The 17060-nt window shown below is 39.0% G+C and overlaps 1 protein-coding gene across 1 annotated transcript in view; it reads left to right on the forward strand.

Annotated features, from left to right (window-relative positions):
• The window catches only part of myo1d (myosin 1D), a 115557-nt gene that overhangs the window by 68927 nt on the left and 29570 nt on the right, over nt 1-17060 (forward strand). The window contains exon 21 of the mRNA XM_088069905.1: nt 9978-10132. Within this exon, the coding sequence (XP_087926031.1) occupies nt 9978-10132 (155 nt within the window). The remainder of the gene's footprint in view (nt 1-9977; nt 10133-17060) is intronic.

The following is a 17060-nucleotide window of genomic DNA, read 5'->3' on the forward strand; positions in this document are numbered from 1 at the left end:
AGTGCAGATTTCCAAAGAGGTTTCATATATTGGCCTAATGGAAGAAGAGATGCAAATCCACAAAACGCCGTTTCACACGCAGCAGATCAGAATGAGAGCGCTTTCTGCAGAATTGCTTTTGATTGGAAGTAAATTACATCTAAAACACTTTAAAATGAAACGCTACGAATCATATTACCTCAACATAAAGCTGCCAAAAGCACTAGAAAAAACCAAGGGAGTCCTTTGTTTTGATCCATCTAAACTGCAGCCAGGTGTGAATTTCATGTCAAAATATTCATACATGAATGAGGAGAAGAACGTATTGTGTTTTTTTTGCTTCTTTTAACAGAGACACTAAATAAAAAAGACCTTCTCCTCATACTGATACTAAAGTGTATCATCTGTTTTGGATGCTCATTGTATCCAAGTGTAATATTTTAATCCTAAAGCACAGAGAATGTGTAGATAAGCAGCAGTAATTCAAACTTTATTCCAATTAACTCTTTGGTATAGACTGCACCACTTCTCACCAAGTTTAATTAGAATGGCTACCTCGTTATACTGAGACCATACTGTAAATCAGAAAGAGAGCGCTCTCCAACCCTTCTTCATTAGAGTAAAATGAATGAAGTGCCTGCTTTAATTATTATAGACCCACTGCAATAATTGGATTATGTTAAACATGCTTCACATACTGTACATTACTTTAAATTCCTACAAATGTACAGAGTACTGCATCCTGCTGTTAAAACAGACAAACTCTGACATGTAAAAAAATGTAAAAACACATTTTAGGTTTTAGGAAAGCTTGTTCAAAAGTGGATTATCATATCAGTTTATTGATCACTTTTATCCTGCAACATTTTTTAATTTGTTTGTACTTTGTAAAGTGTCTTTGAGTACCTTAAAAAGCACTCTATAATAATAAGTATTATTATATTTGTTATTATTTATTTTTTAATTTATGTTTTTTTAATTATTATTGTTAAGAGAAAGTCCCATAAACAGCGTTTTAAGACAAGTGCTGAAATAGTTAAATTTACTGATTAATTGATCAGCTGAAACATTGAATATTAGAGTCATTTTTCGAGCAAACCTAGCAAGAGTTTGATGCTTCTGAAATGTGAAGATTTGCTTCTTTTTGTCTTTCATGTCATCTATAATAGGACTTTTTTAACCTGGACTGTCAGAAGAAACAACTTGACATTTTCTAGCATTTTATAGATGAAATAATTATTCGATTCATCATTAATGAAAAGAATCATTAGCTGCAGCCATGAGACCTTTTTAAAATTAGAAATAACATTTCTGTACAACAGTAGTTTTATGATATTCTTGCACTTGTAGAGGTTTACATTTCTGCTGGATGTGACAGCAGCTGTGGCAGGGGTGACATTATTATCTCTGGTTTCCACATCTCACCAGCCTGTTAGTCTGTGGCAACATGTCAATATGCAAAAATCTCATTCAGCTCTACAATTGGCTGCTTTTGATTCACATTCACACAGTGATAGGCCCATTAAGGTGGCTACATACACACAGCACATGAGGCTGTTTCCATGGCAAATATGTCCTGTGTGTGTTGGTGTGTGTGTGTGTGTGTGTTGACTTCATGCTACTTGTTTTTTTTGTTTGTTTGTTTTTGTTTTTTTTTTCAGAACCACTGACTAAATCATTTGCATTTAAGGTGGAAGTTCTTTCCACATGTTTTCTTCAATGAATATCTAAAAAGATTAAGAGTTTTTAACCTTTTTTGAGACTTTGTCAGAAAAAGACGGTTTGGCAAAATGTGCTTCTTTGCTTTGTTGCTGACTGTTAGAAAATCAGTGCCATTCACCCACAGGTAAATTTTTCGCACAGAATGGCTTCAAAAATGACATGCAAAGTTGTGAATAGATACAAATATTCCCTCATGTGAGTTGAAAAGTTTGGATTTACAGTTTAATATAGCCAAATGTCCTGTGCAAAAAATGAAAAACCAAAAAAAAGAGAAGAGAGAAAATAGCATCTTTAGAAAGTAGCCGGGGATATGTGCACCACGGCTACATGCAGACTTGAGGGGAAGTGCGCGCCAAAACCTTGTGCAGATCTACATAATAGTAGACTTTCCCAAAATATGCAAATAAACAGGCTTAAAAAACCTGCTTTGTTTTAGCATCATGTGACCTATAAAAGCAAAACAGAAGTGTTTTTTTAATTGCCTGAAATACCACCTCATGCAAGCGTAAAAACTTTTTTGTGATAAATGGGATTTTTTAAAAAAATTGTCGCATTTCCATTAGGCATATTTTATATATTTGCAATTTCAATTTGCACAATTTGAGGCTTAATGGAAACCGACCTCCACATGCAGAAGAAGAAGCAAGTCAACATTATTTTTGAAGAACTGGCACGGGCAGTGGGTGAATGAGAAAAAGGGCTTTGTCAGTCTCGACCTGTGGCAATTCTCAGTGCCCAAATGCAATTTCAGATTGATTGGGCGACCCATCGAGGGGAAAAATGAACAAACAGACAGAAGGACAGAGTTTTCTTCATTTTATAGTAGGATGTGCAAACAAACTGTTGGTGATATTATCCCACTGTCTCCACTGTTCTGCTCTTCTGTGACACTTTTATTGCTCACGCAGTTTATTTGCACCACTGACCTTGGAGGTGAGGCAGAAATGAGACAGGAAGTGGAGGTGTAATGCATTAATCTCCGAGGCGGATACGCCCCCGTCGTCTGCTGGGGAAATGAGTGAGAGATGAGGCCGGCGCGTGGTGACAAACTGTGACGAGACACCCCGGTGTTCAATCTGACAAAGTGACAAGAGGGAATTAGAAGAGAGCCCGGAGATGGACACCCAGAGACGTTATCGCTGCATCTGGAAGAGAAATGTAGAGATGGATTTGAGACAGATGGTGGCAGAGAGAGAGAGCAGCATGAGTTAAGGAGATTTTTAGTTATTGTTCATTCAGAGAGAGTGACTCACACACACACACACTGAGCTGATAGATGAGGCTCAGTCCCACACACACGGCATATGGGGAGCTGTCAGTGCTGTAGAGGACACACGGGGCACATGGTATGGTTTGCAGTGTTCACACACTGGAAGGGACACACCAGCACACACACACACACACACACACACATTACAGCCAAAGATGTACTTGAGGGTCGAGATGTGTGTGGGGTTTTTTTATGCTCAAGGTCTTTTTAGCAATATTTAAAGTCATGCAAATACAATAAATCGCGGATATAATTGGAAAATATTCTTCCTGCTCCGACAGAGCCCCATCCTGCCCTCCACTGCACCGTTCTGCAGTCAAAGCGAAATAACAGCTCAAAAGTGCATATAAACAAATTTAATGTGAAAAAAATTATAGGTAAGACACAAAGTAAACAACATGGTTCTTTGGCTTCTGGCATCATATTCGTTGTTTCCAAATCCTTCAGCTCGAGATGCGGCCACTAAGTCCCGTCTTTATGCCTCCTTTACATTTTTACACAGAGCCAAGTGACAGCAGCATCATTCTGCTCCAGCATGTGGTTTTAAATCGATTAGGGCATCGCGAGACTGGAAGAGCGTGACATTTAACACAAAAGCGTCACCCTCTCGTGACATGTATTATACAGCACTCTCTGAGAAATAACAATGGCACGAGCAATCATTTACCATCCTTGTTCTCTGCTCGGAGGGTAAAGAGATCCCAAATCTCATTGTTTTCCCGTTTTGCTGACATTTATAGCCGCTGTTCTTCGTCTTGAATTCAGCGCAGTGGGTCGCATGCAAAACATGTCATCAAAACATCACACCTGTCCCACCCGTGGTCACGTCTTTCCTGATTTACGTTTTAAACAGACCTCATTTCAGGGCTCTTACTAGACTCTTGTCCCAGCTCAGAGGCGAGACCACTCTGTCCCTCCTTTCCACAGTCATATGTTATATACACAACGGCGAGGCGGCAAAACGACGTGATATTCCCGATTTGAGCAGGCAGTGTAAATGAGACAGTGATGACATCAATAAGGTTTCAGTCCACATCACAATTTTAGAACAATGTAAACAGTTTAAAATCCTGCAGGCGTGCGTATTTACGACAGCGTGGCGTACCACTGTGGACCGGTAGAGGCGCCGGCTGGCAAAAGCATAATTCTTGCATAATGACGCTTTAACAGCGTGTAGTTGCCAGACCCAAGGAGTCCCTCATCCTATTAGTCACCATCCCATCACTGACTGTAACAGCTGCCCTGCTGTATCCATAACACCAGACCTTTTTAAATGTCAGGCCGAGTGAGTGAATGGGTCAAGGTGAAAAAAGGCGGGTGAGGACAAGTGTAGAAGGAAAACAGGGGTGAGGAGGAGGAGGAGATAGAGATGTACTGTAGGCTGAGAGCCACGGCAGCGTGACGCGGAGTCATCGATTGAGAGGAGGTCAAACAGAGGGGAAAGCAGTTAGCTCCTTGTTGATTAGCACTGATAGGCTCAAACCTCAGCATCCCCCCCGGCTGCCCTACACTGTGTATTTACTGCTGCTCCTGCAGGGCCACATGAGGCCTGATGGCTCGGACTCCCGCACAGCAAAAGTGACAACATAATGCTGAATTTCATCGTAACCCTTTGAAGTCTGACAGCAAATTGGCTTGATTTCTTTGAAAAGCTTGAGAAGAAGGCAGAACAACTTCACAGGAAATGGCCAAAATATTTGCAAGAAATTTGCAAGAGAAAAGTTAAGAAAATTAACTGATAATAAGTGACAAAGAAAAAAATAAAAAATAAATACAAAATAGAAAATGACCTAAAAAGATACTGTATATATATATATATATATATATATATATATATATATATATATACATACATACATACATAACATATTTATTTATTTAGCAATTTTTAGGAATAATGTATAAATAACTTTTCAACCTTCAAATTTTTTTTTTGCAATTTGGGATACATTTCTTGCCAAGTTGTTCATTGCTTTTTTCCCATATTTTCCAACGAATTCAAACTGAATTTTCTCTGGTTTCAGAGGTTTAAGTGCTTTTAAAAATAGTTTAAACCCAGCACATGAAGACTGATGTTGATCCAGGTGTTAAAAGGGTTAAACGAAAGAATTACTGATTAAGAAATGGTGAAATTCTGCATCAGTGACTCATCTCGCTGCTTTCCACCATCTTTCATTTTCTATTCCTGCCGCCTCCTCCTCCTCCTCCTCCTCCACCAACCCCCACCTCACCCCTCTCCCTATCTGCTGCTGTCTTTCCCCTCTCTCCTCTGCTCTCTCTCCGCTTCTGCTTCTCTCTTCCCGTTGTTGTCATGCCAACTTCCCAGGAGACAGCGTTGTCATGGATACCAAGCGGCAAGGCAGATCAGCTGATGTCTGGTGTCGTTCAGGCATGTGCACAAACCGCTCTCCTGTATGTGAGCTCTTTTCCTCCTCTTTTCTTCCCTGCGAGGATTTTTTGTGATCCCTGAGGCTCTTGTTCTCCTGACGCTTTTTTTTCTTCACTCTTCTTAACCCTTTGAAACCTGGATCCACATTAGTTTTCTTGTGCTGCTCTCAGAGAACCTTTCACATGCACTTAAACATTTTAAACATGAACAAATTGGTTTTATGTCTTTCAAAAGCATGGGGATAAAGGCAGTCAGCATTTAGGCATGAGATGTCCCACAAACCGCAAAAGAAATTAGTAAAAAGTAACAAGAGGATGACCTGAAAAGTGGCTTAAAAAGAGAGTCATTAAAAAAAAAGAAAAAAATGTGAGTCTTAATAATATATTTAAATTAGGTCATTAAAAAATTATAGTAATAATTATTATTTATTTTATTTATCAGGTAATTTTTCTTGTTTTTTTTTTCTTGTTTCTTTTTTTTGGCTAATTTCAGGTACTGGTTTTTGGTAAGTAACATGTCCTTTACATTTAGCATTTTAGGTGAAAATAGGCAGTAACATTATCTTGGTTTATATTCAATCAGCTCTGCCTGGGTTGATTAAGTTTGAGTTTCAGAGAGAGAGAGAGAAAGGGAGGCGTACAGGTCTCTTGATCTGCCTCTATACTGGGTGGAGGCATGGGTGACGAGCAATGTGAAAAAGCCAAAATACAGCCAGTAGTTTGAGTAACATTTTTTTGCATCAATTTGTGTCATCCAGCGGAGTTTTACTGCAGAAAGAGGAGGGATATATTGACCCAAGTTTACCACAGTTTGTACACTATAATGCTCACATTGTCTTGATACAAAGCTGGTTGAAAATTGGCAGAATATCCCTTTAATACATTCATTCATCTCATAAACATCACTGCTGGCTCAGTAGCCTCACAACATGGCTGCACCACTTTGCTCATTATATCATCATTTAATTGCACCCGGTACTTTTTTTCCCCCTTCTATCTCTCCGGGACTTTTGGGATGTGTTATATAACCAATAAGTTGCTCCCTTAAGAATACACCGGAGGAACCTGCTGTTCAAATTCTGTCCTCATGACAACAGCCGAGCAGAGTGGATCAGACCAGAGAGCACTCAGCCAGAATTGTTGTGGACCTGCACATTGACAACAACAGAGTTCACTCACCAAAATACACCCGCTGGTGTTACTGTTTGGTGGCATTTCTAAATGCAAACGAGACATTAGGAAACACTTTGGTGGAGTCCTCTCGGGTCAGATATGTTAATGGGTAATGTTCTCCTCGAGCTTATTAGTGTAATTTGAGATGAAAAAGAGAGAAAAAGGTGTTTTATTTATGCAGCTGGATATCACAAATCACAAATTTACCTCAAGGGCTTCATAATCTGTACAGCATGTAACACCGTCTGTGCTTAGACCCTCACTTCAGAGAAGAGAATACCTTAAATGGGAAAAAATTTAAGAAACCTCAGAAAGAACCATTAGGATGCATACCATTCCCGCAACTGACAGAAGTGCAATGAATGTCATGTGTACAGAATAACCAACATGATAAAATTAAGGACTGTTCATAAATTTTGGCAAGATTGTGTATTTTTGTTTAATCTTGGAATTTCCTGCTCAGCTCCTACAATAAGTCTAAAACACTGTGGAAACTAAAATGTTACATTCAGACTGTTAAGTGCAAAAAAATGCACCATTGAAACCCATTCAAACTGACATTTTTGATCCCATCAAAGCATGAAAACATACAAAGTTGAAAATAATATTAACATATAATCATTTTTAAGAGCTTGATTTTGAAAACCACATTTTTTGCACAGAGTGATACGAGTGTGTGTAATACTAAAACGGGCCCTAAGGGTTAAACAAATTATAGATCGTAAACATATGAAGAACATGAATCCGGGATGAGGTCAAGAAACTTGCAGGTGTTGCCAAATAGATATGACCTGAGCCACATGACGATGTGAGCCTTGCAGATGATAGACACGAGTCGATGACATGTCTGTTTGCATCTTTTGTATTTGCACCACAATTAAGGCTACAGCCAATGTCTTAAATATGTACTCGAGTAGTCGATTAATCATTTAGAAAACTGTAAAAATGCTCATCACAATTTCCCAAATATCCAGATTGAAAGGTTTTCAATGTGTTTGTTTTGTCCAATATTTGTTTTACTATCACATAAGACAACGAAAAGCTGAAAATCTTCACAATTTAGAAACTGGAATGAGGTAATATTAGACACTTTTGCCTGAAACATGAAGTTATCACCAGAATAGTGTCGATTCATCCGGCATTCAATGCACAATCCACACAGCATGCCTAAAAACTGATATCATTTAGTCTGACACAAATGGAGACCAAGATTTTTTATTAGAATAATCTCATCCAGCGTTACAGAGCTTTTCAGTCATCAAACACAAATTAACACAAATAAGTTGGACTGTTTTAATGAAATGTATCGTCATCCTCGAGTTTCCTCTGATTGGCGTGGGTCGGGTTTGAGCAGATGGCCGGGCAGATAAATGCCTCCAAAACACTTCATACTCGGATAAAACTGATTTGGCGAATCAAGACAAAAAAAAAATTAGACAAGGAAGCGAATCAGAATGTATCATTACCCGACTCATTAGAACACTGACTGCCGTTCCAATCAATTAAGCCTTTAATATAAATGTAAATGTAATCGGCTCCATGTAATTAACTGCGGGTGGATTGCTCGACAGAGAGGCATGGCTGTAGGCTTTAATTCATGGTGATTACGTGAAGTGTTTGTTTCTGAAGTCCTGGGCGTCACGTTGGAGCTAAATAAGCTAGCTGGTTGTTTAGCCGCCGGAAGCGACCTGTCTCAGCCTGCCCGCCTCTGATGGGGAAATCAGTCCCAGCGTTGCAGTCTGGTGAGTGGATATTAATGCACCTGAGTGGCTCGCCTGTGGCTGTTTCCCCAACATGCGGCGCCTTAATTCAGCTCTAAAAGACAAATTAAGAAAGAAATAAACTGCTAGAAACCTAAAGGGTGAGAAGAACAAAGGAGGAAAGCAAAAAAGCAGGAGAGATCATAGTATAAAAGGGATAAAAGATAAAGGAACGGGGAGTTAATGAGCTCTTTTTCCTCCTGAGATGTGTTTGCCTGTGAGGATATTGGTTTCTTCCTGTTGTGTCTCCTTTAAAGACCTGTAAAGCTAAACAAACCAACCACAAAAAACTGGGATTCCCCTTTTAGCCTCTTCTCTCGGGTGTTATGTCGTTTGGGAGCTCTGAGTGGAAAAATTCGATTGGACCTCAGGGATGCTGATCAATAAATCTTTACTGCAAGTGCAGATTTAAGCCTTGAAAGGAGAACAAACCCAGACACCAATGTTTGCTTCAGCTCCGTTTTTACGAGAGTTTCAATGTGGAAAGCTTTTAACACAAAACGGTGTACTAAAACTTAATGTAGCATGCAAAATAAAAACAATTAAAGTAAGTAATTCATGATGCATCAGGTTAATCACAACATTGTACATTTACCATTGGAATTTAACGTTGTGGGGGCGTTTGAATGAGGGCTTTTTTTCTGAACAGCAGACCACTGCTGTGAATAACAGACCGTTGCTATGGACACAGTTCTGTTTATAGATGCTCAGCAGAAGCAGTAATATGATATTTCATTCAATTAAATCATTTTTTTAACCAGTAATATAGTTTTTTAAATCCAAATTTTGTGTTAAATCTTTGATTTCTAAGAGATTATTACTTTAAACCAAATTTTGGCCATTCAGTTTATTCACGCCTGTGCTTTTTCTACAACATATCAAAATGTCTTCTGTGAAAAAGGCTTAATAGCTAATTTGAGATTTTATAATTTCTTACTTGTTTTCTTAATAGATTTTTTTTCTTTTAAAGATTTTTTCTGGCTTATTTTGACTGTATTTGTCAGGACAGAGCAAGCAGAGAGAGGGGATGACATTCTGCAAAGGGCCATGGGCTGCAAGCAAAGCTGTGGTTGCTGCAGAAGGACACTTCCTTTGTACATGGGACATCCGCACTACCCACTGACCTACCGGGGACCCCTCTAACTTCACATTTTAAAATTTCTTCCTGATAAAACCTTCAAACCACTCAGTTGAAGAGTGCGTGGCTGTGGCATGAGCACCAATACTTCATCTATAAAGCATCCAACAATAGGCAACTTTGTGAGAAAAAAAGTGACATAACACACAAACTAACAACACAACAAAACAACATGGCAGTCCCTTTTTATTATCAAGGTTTTTCTTCGCAGACTAAAGCAAGAAATCAGCTGAATGCTCCAGTTTCTTTGGATCTTCTGTCTTTACTTTTTGAAATGAAATGTGATGCACTGTGGTCGGGTGCAGAAGCCCCTGTGAATTCATGTCCGTTGGGGTTCACAAACTTAAACTCCCTGATATGCATGATCATCTGTGTGTGTCTGTGTGCTGCGTTTGTGTTTATCTACACTACAGATGGTTTTGTGATTTGTTTCTCAACACACATTTGTGCCTTTTCACATGTTTGTGTTTCTCCACAGACATTATGTACATGTTTGCCTGTGTTTAATTGTGTGTCCCCTATCTTTCTCTCTCTCACACTGTCCCAGGTGACGGGGGTGAGCGTGTCCCCGGGGAAGGACCAGCTGGTTGTGTTCCACACTAAGGACAGCAGGGATCTCGTGGTGTGCCTGCAGGGCATGGTGCCTGCCAATGAGAGCCGCATAGGGGAGCTGGTTGGCACCCTACTCAGCCATTTCAAGAGGTAAGCGATGGGAGAAACAGGTGGTGGTCGACGCTGAATTTCTCATTTATCTACAGGTTTCTAGATATTTTCAACTGTTGAAATTGTTTTTTGCGCACAATGTTGGTCAAATGTTTCTCTTCCATGTAAGAGATTATCTCTTAAATGCAGAAGAACAAAACTTAGGTTGTGTTGGTTTCAGAATCCTCCTTTGGACAGTGGCGCTATCCATGGTGCTGAAACAGTAACTTCATTAGCTTAGCCATTTTTGGTATATATAAATAATTGCATTCATTTCTGTGGAAAGGTATGAATTTTGTCTTTTGTGCCAAGAACTATAATATCTTCAACATATGTAATGCATAGGCAATAATATCCCCTACATTTATCATACGAAAGTAATAATCTGTTACTTATGTTATCCTAGGCGATAATATCTCCTACATGTCATATGTAGGCGATTATGTCTCCTACATAAGTCATACATAGGTGATGATATCTCCTACCAATGTTATGCATAGGTGTAAATATCTCTCACCTGTATCATCATAGGCAATAATATCTTCTACGTATGTCATACGTAGCCAATTATATCACCTTCATATGTTGGTGATATCCCCTGTATATGTCATACATCGCGAAAGTTTTTCCCCATGTAATTACACATAGGTGATCGTACGTCCTACATAAACAATAATATCTTCTACATATATCATACGTAGGTTGTATCTCTTACATATGTTATACATAGCTGATAATATTTCCTAGGTTTTACATATGTAAGCGATATCCTCTACATGTTATACAAAGTCGATATCTCCTGCATATGTCATACGTGGATGACAAGATCATATCATCAGATCATATGTTATATGGAGGTGATAACGTCATATGTTGGTGATATCTCCTACGTATGTCATACATCGGCGATAGTATTTCCTACATATTTACACATAGGTGATAGTATCTCCTACATAAACAATAATATCTTCTACATATGTCATACATAGGTGATAGTATCTCTTATCTGTGTTATATGTGGATGATAATATTTCCTAATATTTTAGGTATGAGATATTAGTTTAAAAAAAAAAACAACAAATATAAAACATTTTATTTAAAAATATAAAAAATGAACTTTGCCACTCAGGGATTTTGTCTAAAAAAAATTAAAAACACGGACTACAGTCTGCTGATTGAAATGACACCGTGTTTGACTTCAGGGTGAAGGTAAAGGCCACCTTTTTTTTTTTTTTTCTATTTTCTGCACGAGAGAAAATCTTTCTATTGACAATAAGCATATCGTCTCCACTTGAACCCAGTGCACTTTATATAGTTTAAGATACAGCCTAAAATAACAATTGTATTTTTGTAAAGCCAAAATAACCTCCTCAGCTGAATTTCTATGTCAAATCCAATAGTATTGGCCCAGATGTTTGGCAGATGTGACCTGTGGCGGGAGGATTATGGGGCACATAGGGTGCGCAGCCACAGCTGCCCTCACTTGAACCCTGAAATTCATTTAATCTGAGCTCTCTGCAGGATAGGATACTGTGAAGGCCGGCATTCATTTTGTTTCCAACTGGAGAAAAACACACATATAGATAAGACGCTTGAATTGAATCCCGCAATTTTTTTACCTTCTAATTCACTGAGCTTCACTTCAGGACTACGCCTTTTCATATTGCTCTCCAAAACTACAATACATGTTTAGCTTAGAAATCCACTGTTTGTATTTACCTTTATCACTTTAAGACATTGAAGAATAAGCAAAGGTAAAAGCTGTTGAATTTATTCACGTGCACATTTCTAATACAGATACTCCAGCGTTTTGTTGTTTTGGTCAGTACAAGGTAAAACTCATGAATAGGCTATTAAAATGTAGATTTGAAGTAGTTCCTCAATATCTCTTTCTGGAGCTGAATTTATTTCACTTTAGCTCAGTTCACACAAGGTAAATCCTTCTGCAATAAATCTTTCTCACTCAAGCCCACCCTCTTTCTTTGACACCAGACTTGTTGTCCTCACTTCACCCATTTTTTGGGAGATTTTTTTTAAGGTTTAAAATGATCCTCTAGTTCAAGTAAAAAGGTTATTCTGTTATATAATAAAATAAGATGCTGTCACATGCTTTTAATTGTGTTGCATCACAGTACTTAGCCAAACGTTAACTGTTTCTCTATCAGTACAAGCAGCTTAACTGGTTTAGATAAACATCAGCAGGAAACTCTTGACTGCTTAAATTTTTCTACTTATAACTTTACAAAAAAAGACCTGAAATAGTAGCTCCAGCGAAAACGGTGTGTGAACAAAATGATTTCATTCACTTGACTTTGATCCTGTGTTTTAATCCCAGGAGAGGATGACTAAGCTAACAGTCGTGTATACACACACACACACGTACAGAAGTGAGGATAAAAGGAAAGAAAATGCTCTTGATATGTCATAAAATCCCCAAATATTAAACATTAGGAGGCATTTACAAGCTTTGGGCCTGGCTGTTGTGTGGTAGATAAGTCCTGCATTAGTCTTTCAGTAAAATGACCTGTGGATATGAGAAAGTTTCTTTTTCTCTTCACCACAGAGAGGAAAGTTCTTGTACTAGTCAAACATTTTGTGCAACTTAAACCCAGTGCACCCCAAAATCCAGCTGTACAGCTACAGAAAATTAGATGTCCTTGTTATTAGGATTTCTCCTCATTCCTGTTTCATTTACTTGTTGCACCAATATTCACATGCTGCATGTCAGTATCGACCCAAAAGCACCTTTTCATTCACCAATGGCAGTAGCTGAAGTTTTTGTCACATTAATTTTGCGCGAGTTAAAAAGCAGAGCTCGAGACTATTGGTGTCTTGACGTCCCGGGCACAGAGATCTTCCTGAGGACGACAAAAGGACGTAGAAGACTCTCTATTGGCACGTGGGGACACACCCCGTTGTTTCTCTGATAATGTTACATCATGAATTACAATTACAATTCCTGTTAAATAAAAAGGAGAAGAGTTAGTTAACATTGGCTGCTAACAGCTGGTCACTGGAATGAACAGCTGGCGGAGGTCACATGGAATTATATTACAATGCCATCAAGTTCATGTGTTCAAATGTTGTCTTTAATAAATACAGCTGTTTAAATATAAATATGCAATATAAAATAGTGAAGGGGTAGTGATATATAGTAAAAATTAAAATCTATTAAAGGAATACAATGATTTGTAAAAGAATATATGTGCTAAATACAGGTGAAGATAAAGAATGTGATAAGTTTTGTGGGTATTTTGTCATAAAAAGATAATTTCACAAATTAAAATATTGAAATGATAGCAGCTCTGGATGAAGACATTTTGTGGCAATCAATGCAATAATTAAAACAGCAAATGTCAGAAGAAACTTCAAATGTTAGAGTTAATCAGGGGATCACTAAAGTCATCGGGATCCATCCTCTGGGGAACATGAACATAATAGCATCGTCATCCTTCCAATAGTTGTTGAGAGATATTTCCGTTTCTACCAACCTTTGCCAAAATATCAGTTTCTTTTCTACAAGAACTCAGAACCTAAATCAACACTTAACATCCCTTCAAGAAGAAAATATCAACACCAAAACTCTGCAAGTGTTAATGCAAATTAAACTAGAAAACTCGCTAATTGAGCTGTGAAATATTTCTGGCAAAACTCACGACGAAATCAGATCAATGCGAAAAAAAACAAGAAGTGATTTGCTGTCAGATATTTAGGTTACGCTACACTTCTGCTGCTGTGATTGCTGTTTTAATGAAGCATGTTTTCAGATCGCTGACATCTCTCATTTCACTGATTATTGAATTGACTCCTCCACAATAGTCTGGCACATGTATTGATTCGCGTGTTTATGCCCGCCTGTCTTTGTGTGCGTGATGATGAGAGAGAGACAGACAGGGTTTGTGCATGCAGACAGATGTGCCTGAATCTGCTTATCTTGCTGTTCGTGTGTGTGTGTGTGTGTGTGTGTGTGTGTGTGTGTGTGTGTGTGTGTGTGTGTGTGTGTGTGTGTGTGTGTGTGTGTGTGTGTGTGTGTGTGTGTGCGTGCAGCTATGCGAGGAGTGCATTCGCTCCATCCTCGCCGCTCCGTGATGGTATCTCGTTCCATTGTGGAGCCCATTTCTCTGCAGGTGTTGGGCTGAGAAAAGCCTCCGCTGGGCCTCCTGTAATGACCCTCCATGTGCTTCGCATGCCGACTCATCCATCACGTTACAACACTGACAGAACAAAGGGCACACCGGCAAATGTGTGTGTGTTTTTCCAGACTGCATGTGTGTGTCTGCATGGGGAGGAATTCCTAAGAGGCGGTCTGCATGTGACTGCGTTTGTGATCTTTTGCATGCAGCGTCCTGCGCTGCAGCTCCCTGTAGATGTGGCTTTAACCTTTATCTCTCCTTGAACATGCTGCACGGTGCACAATGTGCACAATAGCGAGCAGGGAAAGGGCAGCTTACAGCAGCAACAAAGCAACACTTTATCCTCCTCAAAGTGACAGCGAGGCCAAAGCAGAATGACACCGCCGCTGGGAATAAACCCTCGTCTTGTCAGGGCTGTTTCTGGATACTTGAGTTTGTTTTTGACAGTTCCCAAATCTGTTTGGCATTAATCTGTTTTTTCATGTTATTATGAGTTTTGATTTGTGCTGAGGACTGGTTTTGAGATAATGTCACGGCTGCCATATTTTAGGTTTTTTTTTTTGAAAGCGAAAACTTATCAATACCGCAGCAAGTTGCTTCAAACTGCAGTGATTCAGAGATTTCGCATACATAAGAAGATAACCTTCTTATCGGCCATGACGCACCAGTTGTCTAGAGAAATTCAGAAATACTTCATTCTTATTTTGCATAAAAAGGGAGGGAAAGGGGGATTAGTTTCCCAAGCCTTCAGCCTCCCTCCATCCTTCCTTTTTCCCCCTCTCCCTCTTTCATGCCTTTTTTCTGCTTCCTATTTTTGACTATATCCCCTTTGTACTGATCTCGGTCTCATGAACCCCTTGCGGCCCCCCTCCACTTCCTCATCTCTCGCTCTGCCTCTCTCTCTCTCTCTCTCTCTCTCTCTCTCTCTCTCTCTCTCTCTCTCCCTCCCCTCTCCTCTCCTCTTCTTCATTTCTGGAGAGGAGGCAATGAAATATTTAAGGCTGTGCTGCTGTTGAGGCCTATATTTAGATGAGACGGAGCCACCCCCCTTTCTCTCTGTCTCTCTCTCGTGTGTGTGTGTGTGCGCGCGCATGTGCGTGCATGTGTGTATTGACGTGCACCCCACACAGCAGCTACTGCAGCACTCCCACCATCCGCTGCCAGCATAGCAGAGCAGACACTCTGCATCTGTCACACACAAACTGCAAAATCAATGAGACATTTCGGGCAATCCAAAAGACCTTACTATATGTTCCACCCTCTCCTATTGATTCCTGTAAATTGTCAAATGGCAACAGAGTTTTGGCCAGTTTGAAATATGTTAGAGACAAGCCCTTTTTTACTCATGTAGCTTACCCAGATGTTAGTACACTGTAAAAAATGTACTTAAAAAATCTAGGAACCAGAGTGCCTTGAAAAAGGTAAATAAATATAACAGTTCTCGTGTTGTGTTCACTTTATGTCTAGGTTTACTTCAAACTTTGTTGTTTTTACTGTATTTTGTGAAGTAAAGTTAAAAATTTTGAGTGGAATTAACTTGTTTTAGTAACAGCAACTATATAAAACCAAGTTAGTCCCATTTAACTGAGCAATTGTGTTTACTGCCTTTATAGTTTTAACAGCCTTTAAACAAACCTTGCAGCTGACTGTGGTTTGTTTGAGATCTGACGCTGCAAAACCGACCAGTTAAATGACTGATGAGACTGAGCCTTTTTGCATCATTAACGCTTGCTGTGCTGTTGTCGTGTGTGTATTTCTGGGAGGTAAGCGAGGGGGGCACAGCCTACTATTAACTACGGAAGCCCAAAGGGAGCAGTGGAAGAAAATTGAAATTTGAATTTGAATTTGAAAATTGAATTTGTAGATTTTGGAAAATGATTAAAAATGATTTTTAATTATTATAATTTTACATATATATATTTACTTTTTTCTTTCTTTTTTTCTCATTTTTAGGTAAAATTTTGTCTACATTTTACAACATTTTGGGGGGGTCATTGCTTCTTAAGTTGGTCATTGCCTTCTTTTTTGAAAGAAACCAGGGCAATTTTATCAGGTTTCAAAGGGTTAAAGTGCATGGATAAAGTTCTTTTCTTCTAGAAGATATGGTATGTGTTAAATGATTAAAACTTTAAGGAGTAGCTGTTTGAGAGCACAAATAGTTGTTAGTTTAACTCGGAGGACAAACAGGAATAATGCATTTCTCTAATACAGCTGCTATGCTAATGAGCAAGACGTTTAACCCCGTACTGTCGTGGACTTATTCTGTGACTCAGAAGACAACCAAAGTCTGCAAGAAAATGTCATACTCAGGTCTAATAGACCTGAGTATGACATTTGCTACAGAAAGGTCTAATAGACAACATTTGCAGTTGGGTCTGTGACTGCATTTTTCTTTTTATTTCCTTTTATTGTTTGCCAGCATTTCTTGCGGTTTATTTCTCAGTCACACACTTCCACTCTGCCTCACACCTTCCCCACTGAGATCTGAACGTAAAAATAGCTTAGCTTTGAATTATTCATACACATCTTCAATTCTCACAGGTAGTACGCTACAGTCTCAAGATTTCGCTCCATCAAATGCAGCAAAACATCATGCCGATGCAGGAAAATTCCTGACATTTGCAAAAAAGAAAAGTGGGATGTTTTGACGTGTCAAAGTGACGTTAGATGTGTTCAGATCACGTTGTGAAAACTGTGTTGTTTACAGCACACGTTCTCTCTTTTGCTGTCTGTTTGTGTCAGTCACGACCTAATGACAAAGTTGCCCCATGACCGACACTTGTAAATCCCTGGAT

This window comes from Plectropomus leopardus, chromosome 19 (assembly GCF_026936395.1).
Source record: "Plectropomus leopardus strain MGB_pleo_1.0 chromosome 19, ASM2693639v1, whole genome shotgun sequence".
NCBI classification, from domain to species: Eukaryota; Metazoa; Chordata; class Actinopteri; order Perciformes; family Serranidae; genus Plectropomus; species Plectropomus leopardus.